The sequence below is a fragment of the Trichechus manatus genome, unplaced genomic scaffold, assembly GCF_000243295.1.
Source record: "Trichechus manatus latirostris isolate Lorelei unplaced genomic scaffold, TriManLat1.0 scaffold00006, whole genome shotgun sequence".
NCBI classification, from domain to species: domain Eukaryota; kingdom Metazoa; phylum Chordata; class Mammalia; order Sirenia; family Trichechidae; genus Trichechus; species Trichechus manatus.
Genome location: NW_004443942.1, coordinates 26,044,781 through 26,063,683, shown reverse-complemented (window position 1 = coordinate 26,063,683; position 18,903 = coordinate 26,044,781). Strand labels below are relative to the sequence as shown.

The window sequence follows — 18,903 nt, the reverse complement described above, 5'->3', positions numbered from 1 at the left end:
CTTTTTAACTTTAAAACTTGTGCTTTTTACTCTGCTAGCCTGTTTTCCACCCCTGATTTGAAGGTATCTCCTTGTTAAGAAAGAATGAGCACCAATGGAGGCAGCATGGTGAAGTAGAACTGGAGGTCAGCTGGGCTCTCACACTAACCCACCGTAACTTGGACTAATCATTTGCCTTGTCTTCAGTCTGCCTTGTGCACTTGGGCAGCACACAGTGCAGTGCCTGGCACCTTGGCTGTGATCAATAAGTAGTTGAACATTGTTGAGTAAGGAAGCATTTGTTTCCGGCACTATGCAGCCCTGTCCTTCACTTCTTGCTTTCTCTGTCACATGGAATCACAGTGGAGAGTTCAACATCAGCTCGGAATCCTGTGTATCCCCATTCAGGTGAGACGTGTCCTCGGGTCAAATTTAAGAGACCTTCTCTGTTTTCACAGCTTCAGCAGGGATCACCGACTCTATCTAGTGTGAATACACTGTTTGTTTTCCTTCTCTTTCTGTTTGCCATTGGAAAAGTTCATTAGTGCTGAATGACATGACTAAACAGTAAAGGGTAGAACTGTTGATGTGTTGATAATTCTTAGGTAAATATCATTTGTTATTGTCACCATTGAGGCTTTTAGAGAGGTGGCACTATTCCTGGTTCTGGACTATCCTCTCATTGGCTCTCTGTCTTTCAGCAACCTGGAAAGACAGGTTTGGAGAGGGAAGGATTTTCAAAGGGACTGGTAAACAAGAAGAAGAAAGGATATGGGAAATAAATAGGGCCTCTGAAAGTAAAAGAGTAAGAGAGAGAAGGGCAGGCTCACACATTTGCTGTCTCTCTCACATACATGCATACACACACAATGAAGAAGAGGAAAGAAGTCAGGGAACAGATGATTAATGGGATCTTTTACCAGATTCCACACTCCTGTGCTCCTTAGTAATGCTAGAGATTTGTTCAGTCATTATTTCCTGGTTGCTCTGATTTGGTCCCTCTGGTTCCACATCTGCTCTTCCACAAATGTCTAGGCTGTGCAGTTTTTCCTCCTTAACCTGACTTGGATCTGGAAGCTAGATGATATTGGCTGAATTCAAATAATCAGCATAAGAAGAAGGTTGTATAGCATCACCACGGAGGTCAGGAGGAAAGGGGAGCATTTTTGAGCCCCTCTGTGACAATGGGGTGGGGGACCCATGGCCAGGAAGGTTCATGTATGAGTGGAAGTATTCACGAATGGGAAAACTGGCTTTCCCTACTAGCTTGGCCACTAATCATCTGGGTGACCTGGAGTCTGTCCATTAAGTAGCCTGGGATTTCATGACAGGAGTTTGCACTAAATGATCTTCCAGCTCTGTTTCTGGTGCTATAATTTTAAGGATCATCAGACACCAAATCCTCTTTGAATTTTAGTTCCTGGCTAGGAACTAAGTCAGCTATGACTGTAACACAGGGTTAAATGACTTCAAGATACTCATGTTAGCTCGATATCATCACATTCCCAATCTAGACACTCTAAATATCTCTCTTTGAATTGTTGCAAATTCAGAAATTTCCTTTGTTCAGTGTTTAATTCTTTTCATAACACTTTCAAAGAGAGACAGTAGAGTATAATGATTAAGACACTCTGGACTCAGTCAGACATAGGTTCAAATCCCAGCTCTGCCATATGTCAACAGGGTGAACTCAGGCAAGATACTTTATCTCTCTGAGCCTCAGCTTCCTCATCTGTATAATGGAGATAACAATAGTACCTGCCTATGGGGTTATAATGAGGATTAAATGAAAAATAATAGCAAAGTGCTTAGCACAGTTTTTGTATGTATAATCCCTCTATAAATTATAATATGAGCAAATGTTAGAATCCATTCATCTGATTCCCACAACACTGCTGTAAAGTATGTATGCATCTCTATTTAATAGATGAAAAACAAAGACATAGGGAATGTGACTTTCCCATAGTCTATTCCTAGTTAGAGTTAAAACCAGGACCAGAAACAAGACAGCTTGCATCTCCCCATATCATTATGAAGTCTCTGACCTGAGCTTTCTAGAGGCAGTGGCATCACTAGGGTTGATGTCACCCAGTGCAGTAACTCATGGTGTCACAATGCCCCCTGCCATGGACCTCCTCCTGTACCAGACCACGCAGAATCTTTACTAATAGTTTTTGTTCTAATGTTACTTGTAAATCGTAATTCCCATATAGCACTCCTTCTTTTCCTTTAATTACTACTTCATTCTCAAAAAAGTTATCGACATAGGCTCAGAAATTCTAATCACAAATACTAATACTGTAGCTAAAACACCAGAACATTGACGAAAACAACAGCGTGTGCTTGTAGCATGTGCAGATGAAACCACGTGATTCGAAGAGTCATTACAATTGGGTAATAATGATAGCTCTGACCACAGCACATAAGAAGGTTCAAAACGTAAATTAGCATACAGTATTAGCCTTGCAGGGCTTACAAAAAACATTTTTGTTGTTGTAACTAAATACAGGGATTTTTTTTAGACAATCATTTTGGTGTCACCACCTCTGACAGTGTCACCGGGTGCAGTCCACACGCCTCCACACCTGCCTAGTGATGCCACTGTCTAAAAGGCTAAGCTTTGAAGGAGAGGATATAAAAAAGAGAAGAGAAAAGGACTAAGGATTTAATCTTGGGAAACACATAGAGTATGAAAGATGGAAGAGTAAGAAGTGAAGAATGAGTACTCAGAAACGTGAAGAAGAAGAAGAATTTCACTGTTGCAGAAAACAAGGAAGCAAATCTTCTCCAAAAGTAAAGAAGTGAGGGTCACCAGTGTCAAAAATCATGAAGTCAGAAGAAAGGCCTTGGAATTTGAAAATAAGAAGGTCCTTCACTTGTTTATTCAACAAATATTTATGAAGCCAGGCACATGTATCAGGTGCATCCTAGATCTAGGGAGTATGTCAGCAACTGAAGCTATGATTAGAAAAGGTGACTTTTGAAACAAGACCCGAATGAATAGAAGGAGCCAGCCACATGAACATCAAAAGAAAGTGTATTCTAGGCAGAGAGAACAGCTAAAGCATAGTCCCTGATTCAGGGATGAACTTGATTATAACCTTCAATAAGTCATTATCAATAACTTAATATGAACAGAAACTAGATGATGATAGTTAATGGAGAATTAACTTATAAGGAAATAGAGAGCCTAAGGGTAGACTACTTGTTCAAGAAGTTGGTCATGAAAATAAGAAAGTGGTGTGAGTGCCATTTGTAGCAGACAGTGGGCAGTGGTAGCTATTCTTATTTGGGGACCTTTCATTTCCCTTCCCATCCACTTCTAGCCCATCACTGTCAATATTCTCAACCAGAAAACCACATCCTTGGAAGACTCATATTAATGACTATAGGGCTTCTGGTATTTGGAGACAAAAATAATCAAATTCACCAAACACCTCATGGGATTGGATTTCTGAGTTTAAAGGATTAGGACTATAGTCTTGTGGGGCATCTCAGTCCATTGGCATAATATATTTCATAAAGTTATGTTCTATATCCTAGTTTGGTGAGTAGTGTCTGAGGTCTTAAAAGCTTGTGAGCTGTCGTCTAAGATACAACTATTGGTCTCTACTTGTCCAGAGCAAAAGAGAAAGAAGGAAACCAAAGACTCAAGGAAGAAACTAGTCTACAGGACAAACAGTCTACATGAACCACAGCTTTATCTACCCTGAGACTAGAAGAACTAGATGGTACCCAGCTACCACTACTGACCATCCTAATCAGGCCACAATAGATGGACCCTGATAGAATGGGAGAAAAATGTGGAACAGAACCTCAAATTCCCAAAAGAAACAAAGAAACAAAACAAAACAAACAAAAAACCAGACCTACTGGACTGGTCGAGACTGGAGAACTCCCTGAGACTATTGCCCTGAGATACTCTTCAAACCTTGAACCGAAACTAACCCTTTAGATCACCCTGTAGCTAAATAACAAATTACCTCAAAAAATAATATCACCCATAAGTACTGTGATCCTTTAAAAAAACACCTATATGAGACCAAAGAGTCAACAATTACTTTAAAACAAAGGTGAGAACGAAAGGGGGCAGAGAAACTAGATTAATGGAAACAGAACACCCAGAACGAAAATAATGCCAGTGTTCACCCATTAGGAAGAATGTAACCAATGTTACTGAACAACTTGTGTAGAAATTGTTGAATGGGATCCTAAACTGCTGTATAAACCTTTGCCGAAAATACAATATTTTTTTATTTTTTTTATAGTGCTTTAGATGAAAGTTTACAGGTCAAGTTAATTTCTCATACAAAAATTTATACACATACTGTTATGTGACAGCACACTCCCCCTTTCCACCCTGGGTTTCCCATGTCCATCCAACCAGCTCCTGTCCCTTTCTGCCTTCTCATCCTGCCTCCAGACAGGAGTCACTCATTTAGTTTCATGTATCTGCTTGAACTATGCAGCACACTCTTCATGAGTAAAAATACAATAAGATATTAATAAAATAAAAATCAAATTTTCCCAGGCCAGATGATCTAGTGACAGCGTCGAACTTGTTTGCACTAGGAGAATCCATCACCATTCCAGCAAACACACAGATATTTGCTTTAGATCTTTTTTTTTTTTCTCTACCATTCCCTGTACTTACCTTTGGTTTCTAAGTCTCACTGGATCTTATTTCACAGGTTAACTGGTTTTCTGCATTGCCCTAGCCGCCCTGACCTCACCTTCCCCAGACTAGATTCTAGAGCATTGCTGTCCATTAGAACCTTCTGTGATGATGAAAATGTTCTATATCTGCACTGTCCGATATAGTAACCACTAGCCACATTTGGCTATTCAGCACTTGAAATGTGGATAGTACAATTAAGGAACTAAATTTGTAATTTACATAAATTTAAATTAATTTAAACTTAAATAACACCATGCTGCTAGTACCCATAGTTTTGCACAGATACTTGTAGACAGTAAAATTTCAAAAGGCTTCACAGTTCCCAAAGAGTCATCCAGTTCTTTATGATGACTAAACAAATGTATTAATGCAAATAAATAATGCCCAGCACAGTGAGGGGATTTTTTTCTTAATAAGAAAAAAAAGTGAAACATATTCAAAGTTGGTCAAGTTTGATGTGCAGGAATATTACCAGGGTACTTATTTGGCCCAAACATGAAAATACCTCCTGTTCTAAATCTGAGAAGTAATCTCTAAAGATCATCATTTCCCTCACTGTGTTCTAAGCAGCATTGATTCCATGAAGTCTCGTTTGATGAGAAGATTTCATTGTCAAATAGGCTTGGGAAACTGGCACACTTCTTCTCTCTCTTGGTGAATCACAAGGCACATCAACATAATCAAGGCTCTTGAGAAGTCCTGTTAGACATTGTTTCAGTGTTTCTCAAACTTTAACCATGGAACCGTTTGTGAGTGTATGTGTGGGTAACATTAGCATTCCGAGGAACTAGAGAAACGTAAAGGTTAAGAAATGTAAAGGACTTTGGGAAAATGATCTGGAGCACAGTGCCAGCTCTACCGCTTATTACTAGCTATGTAACACAAAGTAGCTTATCCTTTCTAACCTTCATTTTCCTCATTTAGAAATTGAGGATAACATCTGTTTATCACAGGCTTGTGTGAGGATTAAATATAAAAATGTACAGTGAACCCTGTGAGAGCCGGAACTCGATGAGACTGCCTTGTTTTTCTGGGTCATGCAAGTTTTCCACCTTTGACAGGCTGCAGTCACCACTTTTCCAGCGCTCTCTGTTTAGTGGAAAATATTTGAATTTTCCTTCTCTGACAGGTTTCCGTGTTACACAGGTTCTGGCTTTGGCAGGGTTTACTGTATATAAAGAGTATATCAGAGTGTGTGGGACCAAGTGAACCTTTCTAAAAGGTTAGCTATTATTATTTTCATTATGATTTATGAAGGTAAGGGACTGCACAACTGAGACTTCTGGGCCCAGGGAGAAGTGTGTTACGAACTGATGGAGCTCACTTCCTGTCTGAAACATTTTAGTTAAGTATTGCATTGGAAACCTGGCTGTGGGAGTGATCTTTTCTACCTCCCTTTGCTCATCCTTCACTAAGAATGTACATCTAGCACCAATTGCTCCCCTGCAATCCATTCTCAACACAGCAGCTGGAAGGATCCTTTTAAAACCAAAGTTAGAGCATGGTACTCCTTTCACTCAAAGGAAAAACTAGAGCCTTCACATGGTTTCCAAATTCTGTGTGATCTGATCATCCAGTGCCTCTCTCACAGCATGTCCTACTATTGCTTAGTCTACTCTGGCAAACAGATCTCCTCACTGTACCTTGGACATGTCAGGAACACACCCATCTCAGGACCTTTGCACATGCTGGTCTCTCTGTGCGATCAGTCTCCCCTACTTATCAACATGGCACCTTCCTTTAGCTCCTCCAGGTCTTTACTGAAATGTTTCCTTCTTAAGCCTGCCTAAAGTTGCAGTATACCCCCATATGCTTCATACTCTCTACTCCTCTTCCTTACTCTACTTTTCTTTACTACACATTTGATATGCTACATTTATTTGTTAATTTTTGGCTCCTGTCTGTTTCCACCCAATTAAGCATTAGTTTCATGGCAGCAGATATGTTTGTCTCTTTGTTTCTCTACCATAACTCAGCACCTAAGACAGTGCTTGACACATAGTAGATGCTCAATAGAGGCTTCTTGAGTAAATGAATGCAGAAACTGCTAATGCTCCATGGCTATAGACTAAGTGCACTTACTCTAAGCCCAGCTCCAGATGGTTTGTTGAAGAATGAAAGACACAATTACAGGCTGGTCTACGTGGTTTTTATTAGTGTTTTCTGGGACCCATCAAACAAGAAACCTTATTTTGAAAAATATACTTCTTTCACAAAACAGAAGTCCTCAGCATGAATTTAACTGTGTAGTTTAAAAGGGCAAGATTTCTGATTTTTAAAAAACAGTGGCAGTCAGGTTGTTTCCCACAAATTGCCAACCCAGAAACCAGATGGGAAGAAAAGCAAGAATTATGCAGACAGCTATAGAAAGATTAATCCCAATTTAGCTAAACTTGTGAAGGCCTGTACATTTCAGTGGTTCATAAGACACACTCTTAACAAGTTTTTTAAATGCTCTATCTCTTATTCCAGAAACTGAATCCTGAGAGTCAACGCTGAGGATGATTCAACTCTGGTATTGATTGCTATGCTGTTTCTCTATTCATACAGTAAGTATCCATCCATCAGGTGCACACCAAGTATCTATCAACCCTATGTAATTACACAAGCTCCTCACATACATAGTTTCATGCTGTGCGCATAGCAGGCACTCAACAAATGCTTATTTTAACTATAGAAGAATAATATAATTGCCTTTCCCTCTTACTAGTTCACCTTTCTCTATATTTTATGCATTTGAAAAATAACACACTTGCAAAACTAAAATCTAACATGCTTTACTAACCTTATCAAAAGATTCCTCATTTTTCAAAATGAAAAATATAAAATAAAAACCAACCCAAAAATACTCAAACGTAGAAGTGCTTTACATTTAAATAGCAATTTACATCATATAAACACATTCATCATCTTCATTGGTTAAAACAAGTCAAAGGTTCATTACTGGCTTCTTGTACCAGGTATCTCACAGTTCCAAATAAGGCAACAAAATTCTCATCCAACATAAATTGACTTGTGGAACCAAACAGCCTGTTTTGGTTTCATTTCAGCGCAGGTAGGGAGGCAAAGTAAAGAGTCTCACAGAAAAATGTTCATCTAATACATAATGTGTGCTTGAGGGTTTGGTCCTTGTGCTCTTATTCCAGTGTAGAAATGATTCATGTCCCAATTATTGATACGGCCTTCAGTCAGAGGAGTCTTCCAGAAGACAGTCATTCATTAACTCAACAAATATTGATTGCCTGTCTCATGCTTGGTAATGGGAAAACAGTAGTGACAAGACACAGTCCCTGCCCTCAAAGAGCTTACAGTCTAGCAAGGCAAGAACTGTTGAGAAGGGACAAATGTGCTCAAAAGAAAATATAACTGGGTCTGCTTGCTCGGAAGGCAGATTCAAGAAGCTGTAGGATATGTCCCTGGAAGCTAGTACCTTACTCAAGTATTATCAAGTCAAGTATCTAGGAGCCTCAGATGATATAGGTCTAGTAAAGTCTTAGCAATACAGTTCCTGCCTCAGGTTCCCATGAGAGCTGCAAATAAGAGCCCAGGCCTTTAGCTTAAGAAAGGTTCGAGGAGACCATGCTTTGTGACCATGCATACATTCTCAAATGAGAAGTTGTGTGTCCCCAAAAGAAGGTGGGGGCTCCACCTTATACTGGCTTATCGCTGGGACTTTGCTCTCCCTTTCAACACCATGCTGGAAAGTACTCTGTTCACACCCCAGGTTGGCAGGGCTTGATTACCCTGAGTTCTCCAAGTCACGAACAGCACATAGCAAATGCATCAAACTCAAGCCAAGACAATAGAGGGATATGCTGAGAACTTAATACTCCAGCCTATTTAAGCAGGTATCGGATGCCAAGAAACTGTCACTTGCAACGAATAACACAATCTGCTAATTATCTGCAGACCTGTTCCAGTCGTTACTCCCCAGATTCATTTACAACTAGCAGGGATTGCTCTTCAATGGAGAGGTTGCAGAAAGAGCCCAGGCCACTTTGGGGGAATGTGAGAAACTTACAGGTTTGGGGAAGGATGAGCTCAGAGAAGATCTCGCTACCTTGGGTGATGCACAGAAGTAAAGTCAAGGAAGGAACAGCAGAGAGCAAACTGGGAGATACCCCCAAGAACTTCACACAATTCAGACACACACAGACTTACAAATATCCACTTGTTATACCAATTTCAAATATCTGAATGTTTAATACACTGCGTGAGGGATAGCCAAGTGCTAGGAAGGCCCCACAGTTGTTTACCTTTGCTTTAAAAGTGGAGTTTGTCTTTCTGCAGTGAAGTCTTGTTTGCATAGTCAAGGTCTTCGCTGTTCATTATGATTTTTCTCAGCTCCCATCGTAGCTGTTACTTGATAATACCAAACGACACCTTTGCGGAGGTGACCAAGCAAGGCAGAAATAAAAATGGACAGATTTGCTTGTATCTTCAGGTCATTCATCTCAATAAGCTGATCCTCCCAGAGCACCCACCTGCTTCTCATTATAGCTGGGACAAGTTCTTAATTCTTCTTACTTCTGGATACATTACCAACACTTTGCAACTTTTGCGCAGATCTGCTGGGTAAGACACCGTAGTAGGTGCTCTATTAATTGATGAAGAGCCAGTAGGTCTTACTCCCTCCTCTTGGTGCATGTCTTCTTCCCCGTATTATTGCTCAAGGTAAAGAAACAGGATAGAGGAGAAAGCCAAGGACACGGGGGAGCCAGAAAGAAAAGTCGCAAAAGAAATCTGGGTTTTCAAACTCATTTTTAAAGTGTCTACACGCTAGCCTTTCTACAGATTGCTTGGCCCAATGACAACTTTCCTGGTACCCTAGAGCAAGAAGGCCCCAAACTCCCTAGTGACACTAGCTCCTGAGCTGAGTTTTCTGTTACCCTTTTTCATCCTTCCTTTCTTTTTTTTTTTTTAACATTCCTTTGGATGCAAGTCTAGCCAACAAACCATTCACTTTGGGACAAGTTTGGATGAGACAGGAGAAAGATGATCTAAAAGAGGAAAGATTATAAGAATTATAACCCGCAAAGATGGATTTCCCCAGAGCTCACACAGACACACACATCCATTCATGCAAAGAGTCCCTTAGCGTGTTCCCATTTCTTCCTTCTGCAATATAACTTTGGCTCTGCTTTGTAATTCCAGTGAAAATGTCTTCTACTGTAGCTCATACTACCTAACCCTACTTAATTTATCTGACTTTGGCTCTCATCTGGGGTTCTGAAAAGAACTCCCGCTAGCTATTTCAATCCATTGTCTCTAACTTCTTAAAAATTAAAAATGGGTTGACACTGAAGTCTTGCTTTTGCTTTCCTCTAGAGACTAAAAGATGTTACAAATCATTGTGGCCTGAGAATACACTGCCATCTTTTATCTTGACTGGCTAACTCAGTGGTTCTCATCAGGGACATTTGGTGGTATCTGGAGACTGTTTTGGTTGTCACAGCTGGGGGGTGCTACTGGCATTTACTGGGTAGAGGTCAGGGATACTGCTAAACATCCTACAATGCATAAGACAGATCCACAACAAAGAATTATCCAGCCCCAAAATGTCAATAGTGGTGACTGAGAAATACTGGGCTTAAGAGACAGACTAGGAAACTCATCAGTCATTTCCACACCACCACTTCCTTTTTCCTACTTATTTTTAAGCAGTTGAGATAAAAAGAACCAAGACTGAAAAAAACCAAACCAAGCCCATTGCTGTGGAGTCGATTCCAACTCATAGCGACGCTATAGGGCAGAGAAGAACTTCCCCATAGGGTTTCCAAGGCTGTAAATCTTTATGCAAGCAGACTGCCACATTTTTCTCCCATGGAGTGGCTGGTGGGTTTGAACCACCAACCTTTCGGTTCGCAGCTGAGCTCTTAACCATCTTACAAACAGGACTCCTTAATTACATGTGAACAGAGGATGCAATTGAAGTTTTTTCACCAACCATGCAAGGTAGGGGGTAGATTGCCTTGGTATCAGGTAAATCATTTCAGAATGAGTATAAAGGCCCCCACCATTATTCTTCTCATTGATTTAAACACTGCAAGTCATGTGATACACAGAGATTACAGTCCACCCTGGATTTCGGAAGTCCCCATTCTCCACTCACTGGCTCCTAGAGGGGAGGTTATGCTTCCCATTTCCTTCAGGTTTATGACCTTGACTTGAGATCCTGGAGTTCACCTAGCAATCATGCCCTTCTCTCTTAACAAAGCCACATGGATGTGCCGAGGATACATCACCTTATTCTAAATCATTTTGCATATAAAAACATTTAATGCCCTCTGATTTTTTTTTTCTTTCTCTTAGCAAGAAGCACAAGGTTATAAACCCAGTTATTCTTGCAGTGGAAAAGAACTTCACAATAGAGGCAAAAAACAAATCACAACCTCATACAGCATCATATTTCACAGAAAACTGTGTACATTAGTTCCCCATATAGGACATACTTCAAAGTAACAAAATAATTTTATCAACTGTAGTGTTCCTTCTTCCCATTAGAAGTAGATTTTTTTTTTTCCTTTTGGTACATAAATATCAGAGAAAAGCCGTCTTTGAAATATTTATGTCTAGGAGTTCTTTGTTATTTATCTGGTGTGTGTTTTGGTTTATGTTCAAAGTGTTGGCAGCTTCAGTTTTCATTTTCTCTCCATCCACGAGCATTCTTCCCAAATTTATATACCAGTCTTCGTCCATCCACACGCTCCAGAATTTCTCTTTTGTAGTAATATCTGCAACAAAGGAAACTGCTTAAGGTGGCTGCTCAGATAAGGCTGCTGGGTAAATAACTGGTCGTGCGGCCTCATCATTTTTAGAGATGGGAAACTCCTCACCTCATAGCACGGCTGAGTTTTTCATAGGTCATGCTACTGTTGTTTTTCTTTTTTCCCCATAATTGAGCCACAGCCTCTGATTTCAAGAACCTGAAGATGCCCTCAGACCTGTCTTCCCACTTTATTAACCCTGGGTTCTTGTCTGGGTTCAGGAGGATGTCGCGGATGAATTCCCATAAGTGAGTCCCTCGAGGATCTGGCAAAAAGAAAAAAGGGTTTTGTAGTCGCTAGGTGATCAAATGGTTAATGTGCTTGACTGTTAAGCAAAAGGTTGGAGGAAAGACTCTACCCAGAGGTGCCTTGAAAGAAAGACCTGGCGATCTACTTCCAAAAAGTCATCCATTGTGAAGAACATAATTGATGTCACTGAATTGCAGAAATTTTTGATATGGTTATCTTTGGCTATGTATATTTTCACTAAAAAAAAAAAAAAGAAAAAAAGGTCCTCCAAGGTCGAGAAGGGAGAGTGTTGACAAGTCATGGGGTTGTTAACCAATGTCATAAAACAATATGTGTACTGACTGTTTAATGAGAAACTATTTGTTCTGTAAACCTTGATCTAAAGTACAATAAAAAAAAAAAAAAAGTCATCCATTGAAAACCCTATGGAGCACGGTTCAACTTTGACACACATGGGGTTGCCATGAGTCTGAGTTGACTCAATGATAACTTCTTTTTTTCCAATGGCCTATGTCACAGAAAAGAAATGGGCAGAGGAAGCATCAACTTAGAACATTTTCCATCAAGTAGGAGATGCTCAACTCTCCCCTACTCACCTGGGAAGCCAGGGCCCAGAATCACCAAATATTGGAAATCAAAAAGGCATTTGAAAATGAACTAGTTCAATTTTTTTATTTTACAAATCAGGTAACTGAGGCCCAGAAAGCTGAAGTGACTTGACCAAGGATATACAGCTACCTAGTAGCAAAGCCAATCAGCTCTCATTAGCATGGGGAGTTTCTTCTAATTGCTATTGACAAATGGCTCTGGATTTATTTCACCTTGTTATTTCCCTGAAGAACAACTTTCAACCACTTGTGTTAGTACCTCAACCAATTTAGCTGCTCCTAGAATATATTGAGAAAGAGGGGTCAAGCAGGAATTTGAGGGGACAATTTGAAAATGAAGCATACTGTAATAAGATTAGTAACTAAGTTCAATTTTACCCCCGCTGGACTTTTGATGCCCCTACTTGGGGGCTACATTAATTCAGATGGGACCACCTGGAGTAGCAAATAAAGATGTTCTATAATTTGTAGATTATGACATCTCGATTTCTGTCTATTGCCACCCCCCCCCCACCACCAAACTCTATGTCTCCAATATTTCCATACTTTCATAAGATTATATTTTCAGGGGAAATCCAACTCCCAAGGAGCAGTATTGAATCTTGAGAGTAAACATGCATTTCTTGGAATGACAAGTCCACAAAGTAAGAATTCAACATTTAAGCAAAAGAAAAAACAATAAATTTCAACAGTTTCTTCCAATCTTTCTCCTCTTCACACCTTTTTTTTTTTTTTTCTTTTTTTTCTGAGAGAAGAAAATCTCAAACCCCATGCCTACAAGAAGTTCTTATTCACTGGGTGTTTCCATTTTGAAAGACGTTTGACAGAATGAGGAGGAAATACCCAGTGGGCTCCACTTTGAGAAAGGACTGGAGAAGGGGTTACTTTGCTAGAAAATCATGTCTCTATTTTCTCACTCTACTCAGTCTGAGACGAAGAAATGGAGGCAGCTAGCAGAGGCAATATTTGTCTAAAACAAAATGGCCACCAGTTACATTCAACTTGAAGGGAAGGGCCAAAAGCCATCAGAAATCCAGGCAACTTACTGTGCTTTTTGGTGTGGGACTTTGCAGGGTGGTTTTGTTCCTTTTTCATATCAGGTGACTCTGCTAAGGAGAAAAATGAGAGTCATTTAATTTACATATTTCCTACAATTATCATTTTCCTTCATCCATTCACTCATTTAACCAATATTTACTGAGCACCTACTACATGCCAGGCACCAAGAATGTGGAATGAAACAAAACAAAACAGAGGTACTAAATGTTATGGAGAAAAATAATGCAAGGTAAGAAATGGGGACAGGAAGCATGGAGGTGGGGTGATTTGCAATTTAATATAAGGTGGTCACAGAAGACCTCTCTGATAAGGGGACCCAAAGGATGTGAGGTAGAGAACTATGCAGAGAGTTTGTGGAAGAGCCTTCCATGAATGAGAACAGTATGTGCAAGGGCCCTGAGGTCAGTACGTGATTGGTATGTCTGCAGAAAGAGAAAAGCCAGGTGAGCAAAGGGAAGAGGGTAGGAGCTGAAGTCAGAGAAGTATGAAAGGTGCAGATCATTAAGGTCTGTGGGCTTTGGAAGGACTTCAGTTTTTATTGTGAGAGAGGTGGGAAGCCATTGAAAGATTTAGGTCATTAGAAGGTTTTCTTTTTTTTTTTTCTTTTTTTCCATAATATAAAAATGTAAACATTTATAACAAAGAAAGATGACTTTTAAGCTGGAGGAGTGCCTTTTTTTTCTGCATGCAAAGTTACATTTTAATCAGCCTGACAAAGGGGCCATTGACTGGCCTCAGCTCAGTACAGAGGGCCACAGTCAACTATGGAAACACAGATTAGTTTAACAAATGACTCATTATGGTAACCCTTGAGACTATCACCAAAGAGGAGACGACAGAGGGAGATTTATGAAATAAAACTTCTTATAAAGAAAACTAAATGATCCAGGGATGTGTGTCTGTGTGTGTATGGGCGCTTTGGCTGGTAGGAGGACCAAGAAAAGAGCTTACCAAAAAATGAACATAACATACATCCCACAATCAAAAGCCAGCCAATTTTAATACAGAATAGTCCCTAAGCACAAGCCAATCCTCTTAAGAAACCGTGACAGTAAAACCCAAGTCTCTTTCATGCTCATTACACCAGGGCTTCATAACCTAGGGTGCTTGGACCCACGTGTGGCCATGTGTAGTCTTTAAGGGCGTTTTGGATTGCCTGAAACTGCGAGCAAAAGGAGAGGGCCCATGGCATTCATTAGATTGTCAAGAATGGTCCATTACTAAAAAAAGTTTATGAACCACTAATTAGCTCCTAATTAGAATGATAAGAGGAATAAAAAAAAAACCCATTGCTGTCAAGTCGATTCCAACTCATAGCGACCCTACGGGACAGAGCAGAACTGCCTCGTAAGGTTTCCAAGGAGCGCCTGGTGGATTTGAAACTGCTGACCTTTTGGTTAGCAGCCTTAGCACTTAACCACCACGCCACCGTGGCTACCGTTCATTGAGCACTTAAGGAGCTCTGATGGTACAATGGTTAAGTGCTCGGAAGCTAACGGAAAGGTTGGCAGTTCGAACCCACCCAGCAGCACTGCAGGAGAAAGACCTGGTGATCTGCTCTCATAAAGATTATAGCCAAGGAAACTCTCCGGGACAGTTCTTACTCTGTCACATGTGTTTATAAGAGTTGAAATCGGCTCAATGGCACCTAACAATATTACCCACTTACTGTGTACTAGGTAGTGCACTAAGATTTTTACATGAATTACCTTATTTAATCCACACAATAACCCTACGAGGTAGGTACTATGACAGTCCATATTTTACAGCTGGAGAAACTGAGAAACAGAGAGGTCAAATGGCTTGCCTAAAGTTACACAGCCTGAAGCTGGAGCCAAGATGTTCTCCCAAGTAGTTTGAACCTAGGGGCTTTACACATAGCCACTACTCTATGCTGCTTCCAAAGAAAGTGGTCACCTTAGAACATAACAGATAGATTGCACGGCAGCCTTCTCTGCCAGAGTCAGGCATGTTTGCCCTGCTTCTGAGCCTCTAGGGTTAGTTTTTAGCTCTCGAGTTACCAAGAAAAAATAATTGCAATTTGATGAGTCTGTGTTTCCCAATGTGCATGGGCCCACTTCCCTATCTGATCACCCAGCTTGTCATGACTCAGGGCTCCCAGCAGTTTCTACAAAAGCTCCTTGGAAGTGTCACGGCGAGTCGGAGGAGAGGGATCTCACAAGATTTGGACAGAAGAGAAGCCTCTCCTTCTGTTAAGAATTTGTCTCCTGACATTGTCTTCAGAAGGACCTGCACCTGTCTGGGTTTACTCTGAAATCTACAAGGACAAATTCACCAGAAATGCAACGAGCCCTCACCCTCCCTCCCTGTAGGTTGCACAGCGAGGTTGCAACATCCCATCAGGATGTGACAACATTGCAACAGGTCTGGCACCCACCCCGGTTTCCAAGCGATACATCACTGTAACAGGGCCACGTTGTTCTGCAGACAAAGAGCAGCATTTACCCAGCAGGCCACAAGCAAAGCTCATTGCAAATGGCATTCAGGAGGGACGCGGGGCCATTATTTCAGAGCCAGGGTTGAGGTCAGAAAAACCCTAGTGTCTCTCAGCTTATTGACCAGCCTATTGTTTATTGATTCCAATCTGAACTAGAATCAATTACTTTGTGGTTAAGGTACTTTGGTGAATAAGATGAAAACCGTGGACTGTTCCTCCCAGTAAAAAGTGCATTTGTGTACACTCATGAAATTTTGTAACAATTTCAGAGGTTTGTGACCCACTTAAAAGTCTGCAGAGTCCAGGTTAAAACTCCCAGACTACATAGACCACAAGAAAATTGTATCTTTGAGATGTCAGCCATTTATACAGGCTAGACTTCCATCCAGCTTACGAAAGACAAAAAAAAAAAAAAAATAGCTCAACTGCTAACCTAAAGGTAGGCAGTTCACACCTACCCAGCAGTACCACAGAAGAAAAGGCCTGGCAATCTACTTCTGTAAAGATTACAGTCAAGAAAACTCTATGGTTTTATTCTGTAACACACGGGGTGGCCAGGAGTCGGAACAGACTAGACAGCAACTAACAACGGCTAACAGCGGACTTCTACCCATTCAGCTTAGGAGATACCAAAAAAGAAAAAAAAAAATCCTCAAAAATTTTCTATCATCATGTGGGAGAATAAGCAACCAAAGGAAAAAGAAAACTCAGATTTCTTTTAGCCTCATCTCCCCATCCTGAATGTGCTGAGGCAAGCTGTGGAATCACTGGCCTACCTTAGTACCAAAATCTTTTGATCTAAAACCTCACTTTAATATGGTGGCCTCCCCCTCATTGTCAAATAAAAGTTAGGACTTTTGAAGTGAGCCATGTGGTTAAGTGATTCATTCCTATAAAAGAATGGCTTGCTCGGGGGGGGGGGGGGGGTTCCAGCTTGGCTTTCTCTTGCTCTGCTCCCAGCACCCCAGGCCAAGGTCCAGTCCCAGGCAGGGGCATCGACAGCAAGGAGCCCTGGGCTTATGGGGCAAGTGTGAGAGCATGGCCTCAGCTAAGCTGCTTCACAGGAAGCAAAGATTAGATGTATTTGCATATGAGTCAGTTGTGAGCCATTTCTTTACGGGATATACAAATTTCAGTGTTATAATAGACTGTGCCACCCTAGCTTTAGGCTCAACAAGTCAGTGGATAAATACATCAAGCCTGAGTTGGCGTGACTGACTGGAGGACTATCAGGCAAATCAGGAACACTGGCGGCGGCCATTTTATGAAATGGGCAGATGATAGAGAAATCAAAACAAAGCCTGTCTGCCCACCTTGTTTCTCACAGAGGGCATCAGTTTACAGTGAGCCTCGCCTTAGCTCAGTTGGTAACTTGCATTAAAACGTAGAAAGATATTTAACTGCACTCTATTTTATGGGAGCTTAAAATCTAAAGACTCAGGCAAATGGCAAAGGTCTTTTGGGGGATTCTGGCCCCATCCAGTAGAGACTAAACTATTCTGAAACGAATTGACTCATAACCAAAAAAACCAAACTTTTTGCCATGGAGTCGATTTTGACTCATAGCGACCCTTTAGGAGAGTAGAACTGCCCCATAGGGTTTCCAGGGAGCTGCTGGTAGATTCGAACTGCCAACCTTTTGGTTAGTAGCTGTAGCTCTTAACCACTGCACCACCAGGGATCCAATTGAATTGACCCATACAAGGCTGGAATTAAAGATCCTACTTGCAGGGGAGGGAGAGCTGCTACTGATCTTCCTTCTCCAAAGAATTTACCAAACTCAGACCCTGAATTAACTCTTCAAGTGATTATTCTGGAAGAGAGGATGGGTTGCTTATCTCATTTTCCAGCCTGTATTGCAATCACAGGATAGGAATAGGGGCAGAGACAAGGGCCAAGGGAAGTAAGGGAAAACAGATTTTATCGCTTTTTAAGAAGGACTATTCTCTGGGTGCAGAAGAAAGGCCTGGTGATCTACTTCTGAAAGGTCACAGCCATCAAAAACCCTCTGAAGTGCAGTTCTACTCTGACACACATGGTGTCAGCATAGTTGGAATCAACTCAACAACTCTGAGTTTGGCTTTTTTGTTTGTTTTTGGCATTCCCTGGGTAGTGCAAATGGTTAATGCACTCAGCTGCTAACTGAGAGGTTAAAGGTTCTAGTCTACCCAGAAGTGCCTAGGAAGAAAGTTCTGGTGATCTACTTCCAAAAGATCAGTGATTGAAAATCCTATGGAACACATTTCTACTCTGACACACATGGGGTTATCATGAGTTGGAGTGAACTCGACAGAAACTGGTTGGTTTACTAAAAAATAAATGGACTCAGGAGATAGTGAGTTACCTATTACTGCAAATACAAAAGCAGAAACTGGCTTCTAAGACCCCTGCCAATTCTGAGATTCTAGAAGGTAAGTCAGGATATAGTAAAGAGAAGGGTAGTCTGGCTGTGAGGACAGTAGAGCTATGGTTCTGGCTTTTAGGTTTCCTAGGTGCCTCAAGACCTAACAAGCGTGAGGCTCAGGAAGTGGTTGGTTGAACCTTATTCTTGGTTGGAAACTTTCGCCATAGTCAAGACCTGACCAGAAGGATGTGGGAGGTGACACCTTAGAAAGTTCAAGAGGAAGTCAGAGAGTGACTAGAGTAGTTTCCTCAGCTCTGAAACCCTTGGCCTTGACTGGGTGGCAGTCATTGCCACAGAAACTTTTCCCCAATTAGCTCCAGTTCCCCCAGAATGACAAATGCACTGCAGCCTTTCCAGGGTCTGATCTATGTCCTAATTTCAACAAACACTTAGATTGATACACAATGCTATGGGTAGGGGTGGGGAGAAGAGAAATGAATTTGCCTCTGCTCTTGACCTCAATTCTAGAGGACTTGAAGCACTCACTGACAAGATTAAAGACTACAGCCTTCAGTATGGATTACACCTCAACATCAAGAAAACAAAAATCCTTACAACTGATCAATAAGCACCATCATGATAAACGGAGAAAAGATTGAAAGTTGTCAAGGATTTCGTTTTACTTGGATCCACAATCAACGCCCATGGATGCAGCAGTCAAGAAATCCAGCGACGTATTGCATTGGGCAAATCTGCTGCTG

The 18,903-nt window shown here is 41.0% G+C and overlaps 1 protein-coding gene across 5 annotated transcripts in view; it reads right to left on the bottom strand.

The window, feature by feature from the left end:
- Nucleotides 1-6,001: 6,001 nt before the first annotated feature.
- EHF (ETS homologous factor) overlaps nt 6,002-18,903 on the bottom strand; it is a 47,910-nt gene continuing 35,008 nt past the window's right edge. For 4 of the 5 annotated variants that reach the window (XM_023738277.1, XM_023738273.1, XM_023738271.1 and 1 more), the window contains 3 exons: nt 13,328-13,390; nt 11,494-11,689; nt 6,002-11,391 (listed from right to left, as the gene is read on the bottom strand). In XM_023738277.1, coding sequence (XP_023594045.1) covers nt 11,292-11,391; nt 11,494-11,689; nt 13,328-13,390 — 359 coding nt within the window. In that variant the 3' untranslated portion in view covers nt 6,002-11,291. The remainder of the gene's footprint in view (nt 11,392-11,493; nt 11,690-13,327; nt 13,391-18,903) is intronic. The other variant, XM_023738280.1, reaches the window with a different exon arrangement.